The sequence below is a fragment of the Arachis ipaensis genome, chromosome B10, assembly GCF_059453495.1.
Source record: "Arachis ipaensis isolate K30076 ecotype BB chromosome B10, ASM5945349v1, whole genome shotgun sequence".
In the NCBI taxonomy this organism is placed as follows: Eukaryota; Viridiplantae; Streptophyta; class Magnoliopsida; order Fabales; family Fabaceae; genus Arachis; species Arachis ipaensis.
This window is the reverse complement of record NC_142435.1, coordinates 149389241-149408098: the sequence shown is the minus strand read 5'-3', so window position 1 is coordinate 149408098 and position 18858 is coordinate 149389241. Positions and strand designations below refer to the sequence as shown.

At 35.1% G+C, this 18858-nt stretch overlaps 2 protein-coding genes and 1 long non-coding RNA gene across 3 annotated transcripts; all 3 read right to left on the bottom strand.

The window, feature by feature from the left end:
* Positions 1-209: 209 nt before the first annotated feature.
* LOC110267514 (uncharacterized) lies at positions 210-17003 on the bottom strand. Its single transcript, XR_015883344.1, has 4 exons — positions 16868-17003; positions 16674-16745; positions 16450-16578; positions 210-327 (listed from the first exon to the last, which is right to left on the bottom strand). It is a non-coding gene; the product is annotated as an uncharacterized LOC110267514 (long non-coding RNA).
* On the bottom strand, positions 3595-7738 carry LOC107621524 (uncharacterized). The gene is made up of 2 exons (XM_016323550.3): positions 6455-7738; positions 3595-6378 (listed from the first exon to the last, which is right to left on the bottom strand). The coding sequence occupies exons 1-2, from the start codon at positions 7214-7216 to the stop codon at positions 3721-3723; spliced, it is 3420 nt and encodes a 1139-aa protein (XP_016179036.1). The 5' UTR covers positions 7217-7738; the 3' UTR covers positions 3595-3720.
* Positions 8704-14541, bottom strand: LOC110262333 (uncharacterized). Its single transcript, XM_016323548.3, has 2 exons — positions 11826-14541; positions 8704-11718 (listed from the first exon to the last, which is right to left on the bottom strand). The coding sequence occupies exons 1-2, from the start codon at positions 12492-12494 to the stop codon at positions 8785-8787; spliced, it is 3603 nt and encodes a 1200-aa protein (XP_016179034.1). The 5' UTR covers positions 12495-14541; the 3' UTR covers positions 8704-8784.
* Positions 17004-18858: the final 1855 nt, after the last annotated feature.

Below are 18858 nucleotides of genomic sequence, written 5' to 3'. Positions count from 1 at the left end.
TCCATATTACACAGATTAAACCTAAGCTCTGATACCACTTTGTCACGGCCCAAAATGAGCCATGATCGGCGCTCAGGAAATAATCCCCCAGCAAGCCTAACCGACTCAAATATAAGTTGAATAAGAAAATTACAAATATTTTAAATAAATTTACAATGTCTAAAATAAATAATTACATATTTTTAACAAACAAAAATAAAATAAATATGGGTGGATCCTGCCTGTGACATATGGAGCAGATGACGTCTAAGAACTCAACAACGAATAGATACCCATTGCAGATCATTACTCTTGAATAGAAAGACTCACATAATCAAATATTTATTCCTGAAAAATATTTTTAGAAAAACGGAGTGAGTTTTGCAACCCAGTGACTAGACAGTACATCTATAATTCACATGAGACCATATAAATATAATTTTAGTTAGAAGATAATAATTTATATAAATAAGTGAATCAATAAGGGAGTTCTCATACAGAAATCAAATCAAAAGTCCACACTTGGGCGGCTCCACCTCTATGGGTAGCCCTTTCCTCTTGTGTGTCCTAACGGAATATCAGATCTAACGTGTGGCCTACACGTTAGGCTAGCAACACCCCTGCTAGCTGGAGTCTGAGTCAGATGCATCTAAGTTAACGTCATAACCGCCGTTAACTACGGTTTTCTAATACGAGCCTCTCAAACCAATTCAAAACATATAGTTTCAAATACAATAATTCTTTAATCTCTCAAATATACAAGGTATCGAATCAAATCAATCAGATAATACTTTCTTATCAGAAATATTTTCAAATCATACTTTTTCAATCATAGAAACATATTTCATAATTTCAAAGTCAATAAGTACTAACAAATACTTCAATGCTTCAAAAGTATATATTCGAGTAAAATCAAATGTTCTAAAATAATATAAAACTTCATCAAATATATATATAGTCTCATGTAAAATTTCTAAGATATGAACTTCATAAAAATATTTTTTTCAATTATAATAAATTAATTATTTTAATCAAATCAAAGTTCTTCAACAATAGTTTTATAAATGTAATTAAAAACTCAGAATAGCATAAACCAACAAAATTAACGGTTATAAATGTAAAGCCTACTCACAAATTGGTCCCAAGGGACCGAAGAAACCAAACCAGAGTGCCAAGGAAGGTTGAAGTAGAACGGAATGAAAGAGCACGAAATTTGGACCGAGGTAGTAGCAACAACTTCGATTTCTCACTGCAGCAACCTCAACAACAGCCCAAAGGAAATAAGAGGATGGAGCATCAGCAGCTCCGGTGACCCCCCACCGGCAAGGACAGAACAGGCAGAAGCAAAGCTGAGCTAGGGCAAACTTGCAGAGGTTCCAACAGCGGCTTCCGGCGACGTCAGCGCGATCCCCGGTGACCAGAGGCACGGTGGCGCAGCTTGCGACAACGGCGGAGGCATACCAGCTCCCCCTCCTCGCGAGACTCTCCTCTCTCTAGGCATTGTGTTTCTCTCTCTCTGAGAGCTCCTCTCTCTCTCTTCGAAGCCCCATACCTGCAGCCGCGACAGCAACAACGAAGCTCCCCTTCCAGCGGTAGGGACAGTCTCCAGGGACAGCACCTCCTCTCTCGCGCATCTTCCTTTCTCCTTCCCCCATTCCCTGTTTCGAACTCCTTCTCCCTCTCCCTACCTGATCCGCAGCAACGACGGCGACGTCCAGCCTCACCGGTGTCACCCCCTTCTCCCCCTCTTCTTCCTTTCTTCTCCCTCTCTGTTTTCTCTCGCTATTTTTCTTTCTTTCATTCTCAGCAGGGTATGTGTGTGTGTGTTAGGAGAGGGTTAGGGTTTAGAAAAGGGGTAAAGGGTAGTTTAGGTATTTTGATAAAATTAAAGGGTATATGTAAAATGTTTCAAAATATCTTGAGATGTTACAACCCCAATTGAAAAATTTATGCAACCTTACACTTATATTTGAAGTCAAAGTAAATGATTTTAATCTCAAAAAAGATTGTCAACAATACACTGTTACCAAGACATTTGCTCCAACCAAAGACACTGAACCTCAACACCCATTACAACAAATAAAACAGTTTATACTCCAGAAAAAATTCACTTATTTAAGACATCATTTTTATTTCTAATTTAAATTATTCATTGATTATAGGAACCAACTTCGCCAATACTAATATCATCAGACGAAAATCACATACCCATCAAGAAATTAAGGAGAAAGAAAATCATACAAATTCAAGACACATCTTCGGAAGAAGAACATACACGCAAAGATGGAACAAACAACACAATAGAAAGTGCATACAACTCAACCAATAAAGAAAAAGGAGGACGAACACTACATAAAAAGACTAAGTCTATCAACAAAAGCAAATGTAAAAATTAAATCACCAAATAAAAATGTCACTTTGTACAATTTTAACATCCAAATCTTTTGTACTACAAATTATTTTAAATAAAACACCTTTTAAATTTAACTTTAGTTTATACATATTTAATTTAATTCTACAAAACATAGCAATTTCTAATATTTATTATATACTATCATTAATTTACCGTTTTATGCATCGCGCGGATCTCATTCTAGTGATAAAGAATGTGAAATAATCAAATAACAATTAATTGATTTCTCAATTGTAAATGTAAACTAACTTGTTTTCAGTTTTAATTAAACCATAAATCAAGATAATTTCTTTATCTTGATAAAAAGTTCACGTAGAGCGTTATTTGACATTATGTCATGCCATTAGACAAGCTAATTTATAAGTATGGTTTTAATCAATTTGCCAATTTTATCATTAAGTAAAAATTATAAGATGAATTTAATTGTTATCCTTATTAGCAACTAATTTGAAAAAAAAATATTTTATGCTATTAAATTTTAATTATGTTGCAATAAATCGTAATTTGAATAAATAAATTTTAATCTTTTTATTAAAATGTAAATTCATTATATAATTATTTACATGCATAAAGCTGAGGACTTATTAATTTAGTATCTTTTTTCTGTTAATCGTTTACTTTTGCAACTTGCATAACCCTATTGTTCTGCTACTCATAAGAAGTTGAATATCCATATTCCATATAGCTCAGGTATTTTCTGAACTATAGTATTGTTAATGATATAGCGTTGTTGTTCCACTAAATGTTACTTGTTATCTTCAATCAATTGGTAATTAGTGTTTTTTATTGAACCGAATAATTTATTGTCATCAATAATAAACTATGCAGAATGCTAGAGTGTGTTGTTGCCAGAGAATAGAACTTCTTTTAAATTATTATTTTTTACATGATATAATGGAACTTTTTTGGCCACATATACTTCACCACAAGCTTAAGCTTAAGGTATGGATACTGCTGTATTGAATCAAGATTCAGAGCAAATGAATCAACAGGAGTTTAAGAAAATGGTGCATCAAAAGTAGAGGTGAATTTCAGAAAGGGAGCAATTAACTCAACTTCTCTACTACTATGTAAAGGTGTTGAAGTGTCACCAATTTTTTTACTTTAACATCATGAATCTATATTTATACTATTTATTTCAATTTTTCTTTAATGACTTTGTTATTAGCTATGTTGTTCTGTTTATGCAGAGGCTCTTCAGGAGATTAAACATCAAATGAAAATCTCTATTTCAAATTCGTACATATACATGCATCAAACATCTCTCATTTTTCTTATTTTATTACCACTTTTGATTCTTCAAAATAAAAATAAAAACACACACATGATCAAACAACAACACGGTTTCTCATCATCATCCACTTCTTCAGTTTTGCCTTTTTTATTGCAGTTGTGACATAGATCGTGTCAGCTAAATCTTCCACCCATCTGAAGTAAATATGCCTCCAAGTTTTCTTGAACCACAAAGTCCCAATAACTCCCCAAAACCCAGTTGCAAAGCCAATTGCAATGACAAAGTAGAACAACCACTTTTCCAACTTATCTAAGTTGCTGTCTTCATCTTCAAATTCGCTGCTCCCATGATCTTCATGTAAATAACCACATTTGTTGGGTAGAGGAGATCCACAAAGATATGGGTTGCTAGCATAACTGGATGGATTAAAAGTTAAAAACTGGTTACCTGTGGGAATTGGTCCAGAGAAGTTATTGTGTGACAAGTTTAACTGACTGAGTGATGTTAAAGCTGACATGCCGCTTGGAATTGTACCCGAGAGTTGGTTACTTGAAACATCAAAGGATTCAAGTGATCTCATATCCCCTATCATGTTAGGGATCTTTCCGATCAAATGATTGTTTGATAGATTCAAGGTATGCAATCCATCGAGCAATGTTATTCCTTTTGGAATGGAGCCAACCAAATTATTCTCGGACAAATCCATGTGGACTACAAGCTTCAATATTCTTATATAGTCAAGTTCTCTTCCTTTCACGACTTCTATCACATCCTCAGTTTGCCAATCTACTGGAGGAGGGGCGGGACTTGCAGCAATAGATGAATCAGGAGACAAATTGGGACCCTCAGCAAAAAGTATTGAACCATTTAAATTGGGAGCCTCGGCAACAGGTGAAGTAGGAGGCAAAGTGGGAGCCTGGGCAACAGGTGAAGTAGGAGACAAAGCGGGAGCCTCAAGAGTCATTCCTCGAAGATTGCCTATGCACCAAGGTATTGAACCATTTAAATTGTTGCGAGAAAGGTCCAAGATTTGAAGTGATGATAGTTCACATATCTGTGAAGGAATGCTACCACTTAACCTGTTTTGCCGCAATCTTAGAATTTGTAGTGAAGAAAATGTGTTAGCACTCCATGATGGGATGGTGCCAGAAAGTTGATTCTCTCCGAGATCCATGATCAACAATTGCGTCAAATTTCTGACAGACGCTAGAAACTTTCCATGAAAGTTGTTGTTGTTCAAATGCAACCATAACAGAGTGGAAAGACTCCCAAATGAGCTTGGAACAGCCCCTGAGAGTTTGTTGAATGACAAATTTATTTGTCCCCATTCTTTGTTATCCTTCCAACAATTGGGGATTTTACCAGATAGACTGTTCTTTGAAAGGTCAAGGACACTCAAATAATCAAGTTGACACAATGATTTTGGAATTGAACCATTTATGAGGTTATTTCCAAGAATCAAGGACCCCAAACTGGGCATTATATGACCAATATGTTCAGGAAGTGAGCCGCTGATTTGATTATGTGAGAGATTCAAATACCACATTTCTGGGATAAACAAAGGCCAACTTTTTTCCCCTATAATGGGTCCATTCAAATAGTTTGAAGATAGATCCAAGTGTGATAGAACCCCAAGTTTTTGAAAATCAATACAAATTCTCCCATCTAATTTATTCCTGGAAAGATCAAGGAAAGACAGATTTACAAGTTGGTTAAGACTTGCAGGGATGATCCCTTTTAAATAATTATTTGACAAATCAAGGATAGTCAGATTTATAAGTTGGCCAAGACTCAAAGGAATGGATCCCGTTAGATAATTATTTGAAACAACAAAATTTTGTAAATTTACAAGTTGTTCAAAATTTTGAATAATCGTTCCATTAAATGAATTATTTGAAAGATCGACCACCTGTAAATTTATACATTGTCCCAAAAAATTAGGAAGATTCCCTTCTAACTTGTTGTTGGATAGATATAATGTTTTCAATTTCAGTAATTTTCCAAAAGAAGAGGGAATGGGACCATAGAAAAAATTATTTTGGAGATCAAGGTTGCTTAGATTTTCAAGTTGTCCTAACCAAGATGGCAAATGATTGTTAAATTCATTTTGACTCAAGTCAAGATTCTCCAAATCATGTCTAATGCAGCTAGACAAATCATTGTTTCCAATGGATTCTTTTCGGAGTCTATTTCCTGCTATATATAACCTTTTCAGGTGACACATGCTTTTCAAAATGGATGAAATGGAACATTCCATAGATGTTAATTTATTAATTGAAAGATTGAGATAGACAAGTTTCTTTAACTCAATAAACCAATATGGAACTGAAGTAAAAGAGTTGCCATAAAGGTCAAGAGACTCGATGCTAGTTATATTTTGTAAAGCAACGGGAATTCTACCTTGGAAGTTATTAGATGAAAGAAAAAGATGTTTGAGTTTTTTAAACTTGTGAAACCAGGATGGAAGAGAGTCAAAATTATTCTCAGAAAGGTCCAAAAATTCAATGGAAGTTGCATTTTGAAAAGCATTTGGAATTGGGCCATGAAGATAACACCATGAAAGATCAAGATACTCAAGTTTCTTGAAGTTGCCAAACCAAGATGGAATTGAAGTAAGATTGTTCCCACCAAGATCAAGATGCACAAGAGATGTCATGTTTTGTAAAGCATCCAAATTTGACACACTAAATCCATTGTGGGCAAGACTTAGGAATTGAAGATTAGGAGCAGTGATAGTGAGATTAATATTAACCTGAGCGAGGAACAAGAAGCAACTTTGTCAAGTCCATGAATTATGAACCATCCAAGTAATAAGTTAGGACAAATACCTGAAACCAAGTGTAAATAAAGCTCATATCAAGGTGTTCCAGCAATGGCAATTGAGAAATCCAATTGATGTTGCTGTCTGGTGAAAATTCGTTCCAACTCAGATCAAGAAAGTGGAGGTTGGTGAGATTTCCAAGATTGCTGGGTATTCCCCCGCCAAAACCAGCATCAGCGAGGGATAAATACCTGAGGCGGTGCATAGAACCAATGAACATCGGTATGGGACTCCAACAGAAGTGATTTCCACTCAAGTCCAAATGAGTCAAGTATTCCAGTTCCAGTAGGGACGAATTAACATTCGTAGCTTTTAATTGATCGATGAAAGGGTCACATTCACTTGATAACGACTCCTCATAATCATGTTCTTCCGACGTGTATTCAATTTGTGCCTCGGATCTCCTGCATTTCACATAAGGAGTGGTGAGATCAAGCATGACAACATGACCAGTAACATTGTCACAACCGATCCCTTTCCATCGACAGCAGTCATCGCCATGCCATGAGGAAAGCATGTTTGATGAATCATTCAGGGATGCTTTGAACTTCATAAGAGCCTGCCTTTCTCTTTCAAGACATGGAGGGTGGAGGAGAGTCGTTGAATTTGCAGAAATACATAACTCTGCAATTTCAGCCGCCACCACTACAAGTACCAATAGTGCGCATGCAGTAACACTTTGGTATCTAACTCTCATTTTCAGTGGAATATAATAGATATTATTGATGATATCTGATTTGTTTGTGCCTTTCACTCCACTCAACCACATTATATATACATACTGATCATGAACAAGTTATGAATAATGATGGTTACTTTCTTGGAAGAATCATAATGGAAAAATAAACCCAACCTTTACGTTCCAAGACCAAGAGTCAACTCTTGCATGTGTGGTACGGTCCCAGCAGTCTCCAAGTCTTTGAAGAAGTCTCTGTGAGTTTGTAATTATTGGTGGAGTAACAAATACGTGTTGGAAAAAAATGTGTACCAATCTGACATGGATGCCACTCTTTCTTTTCATTTTGCATGTGCATGATCCCTTAACCGACGACTCATTGACTCTATCCCCTCTTCTTACGCCAACAAAACTCAATGCTTATTTCCGATTCCTTTTTATTTGATCCTTGTGTTTTTTTCAAACTAATCATTTCACTTTTATTTAAGAGATATTATTCTCAATATAAAATACATATAGAACATGATCTTATCAGATTCAGATGTGTCAATGAAGCAGATCAAGTTGAAAAGTAGCATTTCTTCAAGATACACAGCCAATGCAAGCACCAAATAATGAAAGGGGGAAAAAATGAAAATTGATACATAAAATTTTATTAAAATTAAGTTAAATTAGCATGAATAATAACATAGAAGGAGCATTTTCGATGGACCAAATTAAATTGAGGTAAACCAATGCTTTCACTTTTAAAATACATAAACAACAATGATAATCATACAAATCATGAAATCAAACCTAGATGATAAATCAGCTTTTGGTAATGCACAATTAAATGAATTTATTATGATATATACGTGTAGAAATATGCATATTCCCATATACAGATTTTAATAGTCTAATAAAAACTGGATATGCAGCATATGTATGCTTTTTCTAAAGTTAGGAATAAGACACAAATCCGCGATCTCTAAATGAGTATATGAATACTATGCCATTTGAACTATAGTTTGTTGGCAAGTTTCCTCTTAATGATTGTGTTCATTACACACTTTTGCATTTCTCATACTGCCTTTATGTTCTTCTTCAAAGAATGTTTCTTTTTCTTTTTCTTTTAACAACACCTGTTGTTACTTGTTAGGAATCTAATCGAAAATTTTTGTATTTAACATAAGAAGTTAATTATAAACTTTTAAACTATAGAGATTTTTTTATTGAAAATTTGATAAAACTCTAAAAACCTATAATTTATTAAATTTAAATAAAATTTCTGATTACTTGATGAAAGATCACTTCAAATCTAACTTTAGAACGAAAAAAGTGTTTGTCCTTTAATAAATCTCTCTTCACACTTCTCATAATTAATATGGTTTACTCATTACACATATACTTTTTATGCCGCAATTCGTTGAAGTGTCTCCAATTTTTTTACTTTAACATCACGCTTTGTATTATTTATACTATTTATTTCAATTTTTGTTTAATGAATTTGTTACATATGTTATTCTATTTTATGCAGAAGCTCTTCAGGAGATTACACATCAAATGACAATCATTATTTCAAATTCGTACATATTCATACATACTCAAACATGTTTCACTTTCTTTAATTTATTACCACTTTTGATTCTTTAAAATAAAAATAGAAACAAAAACACACATGATCAAACAACAACACGGTTTCTCATCATCATCCACTTCTTCAGTTTTGCCATTTTTATTGCAGTTGTGACATAGATCGTGTCAGCTAAATCTTCCACCCATCTGAAGTAAATATGCCTCCAATTTTTCTTGAACCACAAAGTCCCAATAACTCCCCAAAACCCAGTTGCAAAGCCAATTGCAATCACAAGGTAGAACAACCACTTTTCCAACTTATCTAAGCTGTTGTCTTCATCTTCAAATTCAGTGGTCCCATTAACTTGATGTGAATAACCACATTTGTTGGGTAGAGGAAATCCACAAAGATATGGGTTGCCAGCATAACTCGATGAATCATAAGTTAAAAACTGGTTATCTGTGGGAATTGGTCCAGAGAAGTTATTATATGACAAGTTTAAATGACTTAGTGATGTTAAAGCTGGCATGTTGCTTGGAATTGTGCCTGAGAGTTGGTTACTTGAAACATCAAAGGATTCAAGTGATTTCATATTCTCTATCATCTCAGGGATCTCTCCCATCAAATGATTGTTTGATAGATTCAAGCCAAGCAATCCATTGAGCATCGTTATTCCGTTAGGAATGGAGCCAACCAAATTATTCTCGGACAAATCCATGATGACTACAAGCTTCAAGATTTTTATGTAGTCAAGTTCTCTTCCTTCCATGACTTCTATGACATCCTCAGTTTGCCAATCTTTTGGAGAGTCAGGAGGAGATGGAGGAGGAGGTGGAGGTAGAGATGGAGGTGGAGGTGGAGGTGGAGGTAGAGGTGGAGGTGGATGTGGAGGAGGAGACAAAAATGGTGGAGGCGGAGACAAATGAGATGGAGTGCGAGACAAAAAACGACCTACATTAACAATTGAAGCAAGAGGCAAAGTGGGATACCCAGCAACTGGTGAAGTAGGAGACAAAGTGGGACTCTTAAGAGTCATTCCTTGAAGATTGCCTATACACCAAGGTATTGGACCGTTTAAATTGTTGCGAGAAAGATCCAGGATTTTAAGCAATAATAGTTGGCATATTTGTGAAGGAATGCTACCGCTCAACATGTTATTTCGCAACCTTAGAATTTGTAGTGAGGAAAATGTGTTAGCAGTCCACCATGATGGAATGGTGCCAGAAAGTTGATTCTCTCCGAGATCCATTATCAACAACTGTGGTAAATTTGTCACAGACGCTAGAAACTCTCCATGAAGGCTATTGTTATTCAAATGCAACCATGATAAAGAGGAAAGATTCCCAAATGAGCTTGGAAAAGTACCTGAGAGTTTGTTGGATGACAAATTTATTTCTTCCCATGCTTTGTTATCCTTCCAACAATTGGGGATTTTACCAGATAGCCTGTTCTTTGAAAGGTCAAGGATACTCAACTGGTCATTTTGGCATAATGATTTTGGAATTGAACCATTTATGAGGTTATTTCCAAGAAGCAAGTACTTCAAATTGGGCATTATATGACCAATATGTTCAGGAAGCGAGCCACTCATTTGATTATGGGAGAGATTCAAATACGACACTTCTGAGATAATCAAAGGCCACCTTTCTTCCGCTGTAATGGTTCCATCCAATTTATTTGATGATAGATCCAAGTATGATAGTTTCACAAGTTTTTGAAAATCAATACAAATTCTCCCATCTAGTTTATTCCTTGAAAGATCAAGTGTATGCAGATTTACAAGTTGATTAAGTCCCTTTGGAATGGAGCCATTTAAAAAATTATTTGAAAAATGAAGGCTAGTTACATTTACAAGTTGATCAAGATTTGTAGGAATGGTTCCCATCAAATAATTATTTGAGAGATCAAGAACTTGTAAATTTTCAAGTTGGCCAAGACTTTGAGGAATGATTCCCGTTAAATAATTATTTGAAACATTAAGAACATATAAATTTATAAGTTGGCTAAGGCTTTGAGGAATGGTTCCCTTCAAATAATTATTTGAGACATCAAGAACATATAAATTTACAAGTTGGCCAAGACTTTGAGGAATGGTTCCCTTCAAATAATTATTTGAGACATCAAGAACTTTTAAATTTACTAGTTGTCCAAGATTTTGACTGATGGTTCCATTAAAAAAATTATTTGAAAAATCGACAACTTGTAAATTTACTAGTTGTCCCAGGGAATCTGGAAGGCCTCCTTCTAACTTGTTGTTAGATAGATATAAATTTTTCAATTTCAGTAATTTTCCAAAAGAAGATGGAAAGATACCATAAAAAAGGTTTCCTTCAAGATAAAGGTTGCCTAGATTTTCAAGTTGTCCTAACCAAGATGGCAAATGAGCATTAAATCTATTTCCACCTAAATCAAGATTCTCTAAATCATGTCTCATGCAGGTAGACAAATCATTGTTTCCAATGGAATCTTTTCGGAGTCTATTTCCTGTTAAATATAACCTTTTTAGGTCACACATATTTTTTAAAATAGATGAAATGGAACATTCCATGGATCTTAATTCATTAAATGAAAGATCAAGGTAGACAAGTGTTTTTAACTCAACAAACCAAGATGGAACTGAAGTGAAAGTGTTGCGAGAAAGGTCAAGGGACTCAATGGTAGTCATGTTTTGTAAAGCATCAGGAATCAGACCCCGGAAGTTATTAAATGAAAGAAAAAGATGCTTAATTTTCTTAAACTTGTGAAACCAGGATGGAAGAGACTCAAATTCGTTCCCCGAAAGGTTCAATAATTCAATGGTAGTTGAATCTTGTAAAGCATTTGGAATTGAACCATGAAACCAACACTCTGAGAGATCAAGAAACTCAAGTTTCTTGAATTTGCCAAACCAAGATGGAATTGAAGCAATATTGTTCCAACCAAGATCAAGATGCACAAGTGATGATGATGTCATGTTTTGTAAAGCATCGAAAATTGACACTGTATGTTCATTGCCGGCAAGACTTAGGAATTGAAGTTTGGTGAGGTTAATAAAATTAACCTGAGCAAGGAACAAGAAGCAGCTTTATTGTCAAGTCCAAAAATTATTAGCCATCCAAGTAATAAGTTAGGACAACAGATAGAGACAATGGAAGCATGTTTAAATACCTGTAATGAACTGTAAGCACGGCTCAGGTCGAGGTGCTCCAGCAATGACAGTTGAGAAATCCAATTGATGTTGCTGTCTTGTGAAAATACATTCCAACTCAGATCAAGAAATCGGAGGTTGGTGAGATTTCCAAGATTGCTCGGTATTCTCCCGCCAAAACCAGCATGAGCGAGCAACAAATACCTCAAGCGTTGCATAGAACCAATGAACATGGGTATGGGACTCCAATGGAAATAATTTCCACTCAAGTCCAAATGAGTCAAGTATTCCAGTTCCAGCAGCGATGAATTAACATCCTGAGCTTCTAAATATTGATTATGTAAAAGGAAACAGTTGTTCTCGTCATGACTTCTTAACCAATATTCTTCTTCCGACATGGATCTACTCCAGCATTTCTCAAAAGGAGTGGCGAGATCAAGGGTGACAACGTGACCGGTAACATTGTCGCAGAATATCCCTTCCCATCGGCAGCAGTCATCGCCATGCCATGAGGAAAGCATGTTTGATGAATCAGTCAGGGATGCTTTGAACTTCACAAGAGCTTGCCTCTCTCTTTCAAGACATGGAGAGTGCAGAGTAGTACTTGAATTTGCACAAATGCCTGCAATTTCAGCCATCACAAGTACCAGTACTGCGCATGCAGCAACGTTTTGGTATCTAATTCCCATTTTCAGTGGAATATTTAATTTGTTAATGGCTTTCACTCCACTCACTCAACCACATTATATATACATAATGATGATGAGCAAATCATGATAATGGAATAATCAACCCAGCCTTTACGTTCCAAGAGTCTTGCATATGTGTGGTAAAGTTTCAGTCTCCAATGCTTATCTTAAAAGTCTTTGAGCTATTCTCTCTCAGTTTCTAATTATGCCAGGAGTATCAAATACGCGTGGAGAAAAATGTATATCAAATTTGTCTAATTCTTTGCTATATCCTTGTCACTCTCAATCAATATGTAGATGTTTTTGACATGATCTGTATTTTTTCCTTCCTTCATAAACACGGCAAAAAACAAAGTATGTAGCACTCAGAGATGGATGCCACTCTTTCGTTAATTTGGTTTTTATTTTTTAATAGCAATGAATGAAGATATTCTGTTATGTTACTCTCTAATTGATAATGTCATTTTTATTTAGAAAATACGTTTTATTTTAAATAGAAATCACATTTATAACAAATTTTTTTTTATCAAATTTAAGTTATTAAAAGTGGAATCATAATATCTTCTCACGATTCCAACAATATTGAACATAATTGATCAAGTTGACAGTAACCTTCGTCCTTCAAGATAGGAATAGCTAATGCAAGCAGAAAATATTATTCTCAAGGTCCAAGAACATGCATCCTAACTAAAACTAGACTAGTTTAGGATTGCATATAAGATTATCTAATCAATAATGCAGTAAAAATAGTGAACGTCAATTAGTTACTATATTAAAAAAAAGTTGCATCCAATACTAATAATATAGTAAATAGTATTTCTTCCTATAACCATATTTTTTGTATTTTTATTTTCATTATTATTTTAGGGGTTTTGTTTAAGTTTGTATAATATTTGACTTCAAGCTATTTAGCATATGTTTGCTCTATTAGTCTATTTGGGTACGACAAGATAGTTTAGTGTTGGTGGCTGCCTCCGGGGAGGAACTTAGAGAGTGGACTGAGAGCTCTTACAAGTGATGATGAGTTAAGGGAGATGTGCTTTCATGCACAGAAGAATGATGGAGTTATTGATGTATATTTATACCATGGAGTGTCTACACCATAATTGTTAATAGGGAAGGAAGTTGTGATATATCTTGATGATAGAGAAGAATATCCTAGTGAAAGAGACTTGATGAGCAAGAAGAACACAAGTGAGGGTCCAAATCTAACGCTAACACCGCCAACCCAACTACAGAACCGAATCCAGAATCCGTTTCATTCTCCAACCCAAGCCATGCTGATACAAATGCCAACTCAAACTCTATCCCCAATTCTATCCCAAACCCTCCTGAAACCAACTCTGACCCTATTCCAAACCCCACTGATGCTAACACAACCCCTAATCTAAATCCTCCTCAAACTCATCTCAAACCCATTCTTAAGCCCAAATCTAACCCAAAGCTCAAGCCCAAGTCAAAGCCCAACCCTTCGTCCATCTCCAAACCAAAACTTACCCAAAAGCTAATTCAGAAGTCCAACCCAAATCCGAAGCCCAAACTGTAAGAGACTATCAAGGCTAGTTCCACACCAAAGGGCAAAGGCAACTCAAATTTGAAGTCCAAACTTAAGTTTTTACCTAGGAGGATTACAAAATCTCAAGCTGTTGGAACATATAGAAGGTCTGCTAATAAGAACAAAGAAGTTTTTCATGTTGATTTAACTGTGAATAATGACTCTAGTGACGAGAGGATAGTTCATTTAAGTCAATGCAAGAAGTAGAAGTGTTCAAGACCCGCCTCGACTCGAAACCCGCCCCGAACCCGAGACATGTTTTGTCGGGTTTGGGTTTCCAATTTTTACCGGCGTTATTTTTCGGGTCGGATCACCCAACCCGGCCTAAAGTTACCTTTTAATTTTTACAATAAAAATATATATATTTGAATTAATTAGTAATATTATATTTTACTTTATGATTTAATTAATATTTTTTATAGTATACGGTATTATTTTTGTTTCAAAATAATTTATTTTAATATAAATATGATATAATATTTGTTAAATTTATCTTTTAAAAGTAAATTTTTATTATTTTAATATATAAAATTTACAAATTTATATATACTAATGTTCCATCGGGTTGATCCAGTTTAACCCCTTTTTTCAGATCACTTCAGGTCGGGTCAAAGGAGATCCGCTGTCATTTTAGGGCCGGATATGAATCTACTTAAATCCAGCCCGACCCAGCCCATGAACATCCCTAGCAAGAAGACAGCTCTAGTAGTGAAGACAATGCAAATATTTCCAAACCAAGGAATAAAGAGCTTAGAAATAGGGCTGCACACGGATCGGATCGGATTGGATATAGCCTAAAATTCTATCCGATCCGCATTGCATTCATCGGATAGGATTGGATACGATACCCGCAATTTTTCAGGCCAGATCCGATCCGATCCGATCCGCAAGTTTGCGGATCAGATCGGATCGGATATCGAGCATATCCGCATAATTAAAAAAAAATGTTTTCAAATTTCATTTGGCTATTTTTACAACAAAAAAAAATTCATTTTTCACCTTTTTAAGCATATTTAATTCTAAACTATTATCAATAAAAATTTTCTTGAATAACAAAAAAATAATAACACAAGATTTAAGTTTAATTAGTCTAAGTCGAAGCACAACATAAAAAATAAAAAACAAGATATCATAAAATTCATAAAACAACACACTAAAATCCATATCACATTAGGGTTTATTTTCTTAAACTATGCTATTTATATGAGATGTGCGGATATGCGGATTTGCGGATCGGATCCGCGGATATCACTGCCAAATCCGCAATCCGATCCTACCATAGTGCGTATCCGATCCGATCCGATCCGATGGCTCTGCGGATCGGATAATATCCGCAAAATTCGGATCGGATGCATATAATTACCGCGGATATGCGGATATTATCCGATCCATGTGCAGCTCTACTTAGAAATAGCAAGAGAAGTGCATCTGCTGTGGCAGTGTGGCTATGGAAAAAGAGAAAATAATGCAATCGGATGATGGTTTGATTGAGGATGTGTTAGATGGAGAGATGGATTTGGGTTTTATGGGAACTCTAGGAATTCATAATGTGTATGAAGCACTTGATCCATGTGTAGAATCTAATGGTGCTACTTCTTGGCATTCAAAAGAAATGAAGACTCCTCCTAATTCTGAGGATGAGCTATGAGGACTCAGATGAATTTTCAATCTTTAGAAATGGTGCAAGATTCGGTGAGCTACAGCTCCAAGTAAGAATGAAGTTCAACACTAAATATGACTTTAGAGAGGCTGTAAGAGTATACTATTCAAGAGGGCAGGAGGATTAAGTTCAAGAAACATGATAATATTAGATGTAGGGATGTTTGCAAGGTGAAAGAGTGTGCTTGGGTTGTCGATGCCTTTAGGGACAATGAAGACTCATGTTAACAAATCAAAACTTTCAATGACGATCATACAAGTGTGAGGCAGAACACCAATAGAGCAGCAAATTGATCATGTCATTTTTATTTAGAAAATACCTTTTTTTTAAAATAAAAATCACATTTATAACAAAAATTTGATCAAATTTAAGTTATATTATTAAAAGTGGAATGATAATATCTTCTCACGATACCAACAATAATGAAGATAAATGATCAAGTTGAAAGTAGCATTCCTCCTTCGAGATGGGAATAGCTAATGCAAGCAGAAAGTATTATCAATGGGAGAATGGATGAGAGAGAATTGGCACAAATTCAAGGAAGCGAGCAAAGAAGAGAGGGATGACAGATCGAGCAGCATGGGGCCCATGATCTGGGCTATATGGAAGACGAGAAATGCAGCAATATTTCACAATCTAAAAGCAGATCCTCTAAGCACTATAATCCAAGCTAGAGTACAAGAAAGCCAGGGATACCACAGAGCAAATAGAATCAAAGGCAGTTAAAAGAGGAAGCATACCAGTAAAGTGGAGGCCACCGCCCAAAGAATGCCTCGAGATCAACAGAGATGCAGCGTTCTCAGAGCACAGCAAAACAGGGGTGATGGTTGCAGTAATCAGGGATGACAGCGGTTCAGTAAAAGATGGAACTGCAAGAAAAATCAGGGCAAGCTCAGCTCACACGATAACAAATCTAATGAAGACAGGGAATCTTCAGTTAAGCTGGAGCACGAATCCGCCTTACCAGCTCAGGAAACTCATCAATGCAGAGAAGCCAAGGAGAACTCCTCCCATTAGCAGAACCACTAAGGCCAACCTGCTTGAAGACAAAAGGCAAAATGAAGGATAAATCAAGTAAAATATACAAAAAATAAAAAATAAAAAATATATATATGTTGAAGAATCCATCAACGGAGCCAAAGAAAAGAAAAGGGATACCTTGTGCAAACAACAGCGAAGATAGAAGAAGAAAGTGCAGCGGAGCAACGCAGCGAGCATGGTCGCAGTCAACAGCTATTCTAAGTTTCTAACCAACTTTGATGTTTGCTTTGGGGAGTTAGATTCTGGTGTTCAGCGGGTTAGGTGAGAGAGTTACGTTGAGAGGGAGAGGTAGTTTGAATTAGGGAGGGTTAGGCTGAGCGGTTTCTAGGGCTCGGGTTGGGTAAGTGTGTGGGCCGGGCTTCGTTTACCATGTCCAAAAATAAATAGTTTAGGATTGCAAATAAGATTATTTAATCAATAATACAATAAAAATATAAATAGTGAACGTCAATTATTAGTTACTATATTAAAAAAAATGGCATCCAATACTGAGAATATAGTGAAGTGTATTTCTTCCTATAACCATATTTTTTTGTATTTTTTTAATTATTATTTTAGGGTTTTTGTTTAAGTTTGTATAATATTTGACTTCAAGCTATTTAGCACATGTTTGCTCTATTAGTCTATTTGGTAAATTTTTTAATTTTTAATTTTTGCAAAATGGATTGTTCAATGCTCCTTCTGTGTCCATGCATTTGATCAGTGGATTAGAGAAATTCAGTTTATTAATATCAACTAACCAACAAAAGATAAACCATGGAAGATGATTTTTCGCTGATTGTGAAAAAGCTAAAGTGAATAGCACAAGTTATGAAGTGCAATGCAATACATAATTTTATACACTATAATGTTTGTGACTAATTAGTAGTTTTAGTTCACATCTAACTAACTTGAAAAAATATAACTGATTCTTAATCTCAGTTACATAGTGTGACATAGATAGAGGGAGATGTGTCATCACTCTTTAGTTTCCTTTTATGCTCAGAGTCTTGATTATTATAATTACTAACATCAGGTTCATTTGCACTGCAGAAGATACCAAACATATCTACAATTGATTTTAATCCAAACATACTACAAATCTTAATGGTATGTTTGAATTATGGTTTTTCTTATTTACTTTCTTTATATATACAAAGCCACCAAAAGGAAAAAAGAAAGATTCTAAATCTCTGATTAACCAACCTTTGCAACACTTATAACATCAGAGGCCAGATCTCAGGCCAATGGAAGTTAGTTTTTGGCTCAAAATTTAGTTGACTTATGACAGCTGTCTTTATTTATTTCTTAGTTAGATTTAACCACATTCTTCCAAAGGAACTAATATGTGGTAACTGCCTTATTCCATAAGTAAGATCCTTTCTAATTGTTTGTCAAATCCTTTTAAAGCTTCCTTCTACACAAAGTATTTTGAAAACAAGGAGCAGAATGTAGAGATACGGTACGAAGGCAAGTTGTAGCCTGCCTATATCTCGAAGGTTGGCGGCCTTTTAGTCTTGAAAATGATTTAAAAGTTGGAGATGTTTGTGTCTTTGAGCTCATTAGTGGAGAAAATCCAGTGCTTGATGCTCATATTTATAGAGCCAATGGTTAAGCAATCCATTAAAACTTCAGTAGCTCTTAAACCAAGTAATTTAGTAAATATGTAGCAGTTATCTTGTAAAATTGAACTTTTACTATGGCAATCTCTCTTGTAAATATTGTCTCTTGTTTTATCATCTTAGTGAAAATGTAGCTCTTATTTTTCCCCGGACCAAATACACCTTGAGAAATATGCATATTCTCATATACAGTTTTTAATAGTCTTATAAAAGCTGCAACGTAGCTTGTGTATGATTTAGTAGGTGTCTTAGCTAGTTTTCTCTTAATTTTTTTCCTCATTACACACTTTTGCATTTCTCATAATGGTTTTATGTTCTTGAAATTTGTTTATATTGATCATATCTTGAATCTTTTATCTTTTTTGTCCCCTCCCCCGTGGTTTATATTTTAGCATTGTTGTTCCACTAACTGATTGTGATGAACTGAGAATTAGTGTTTTAATTGAATCAAATAATTTACTGTCATCAAGACTAAACTATACAGAATGCTATAGTATATTGCTAGAG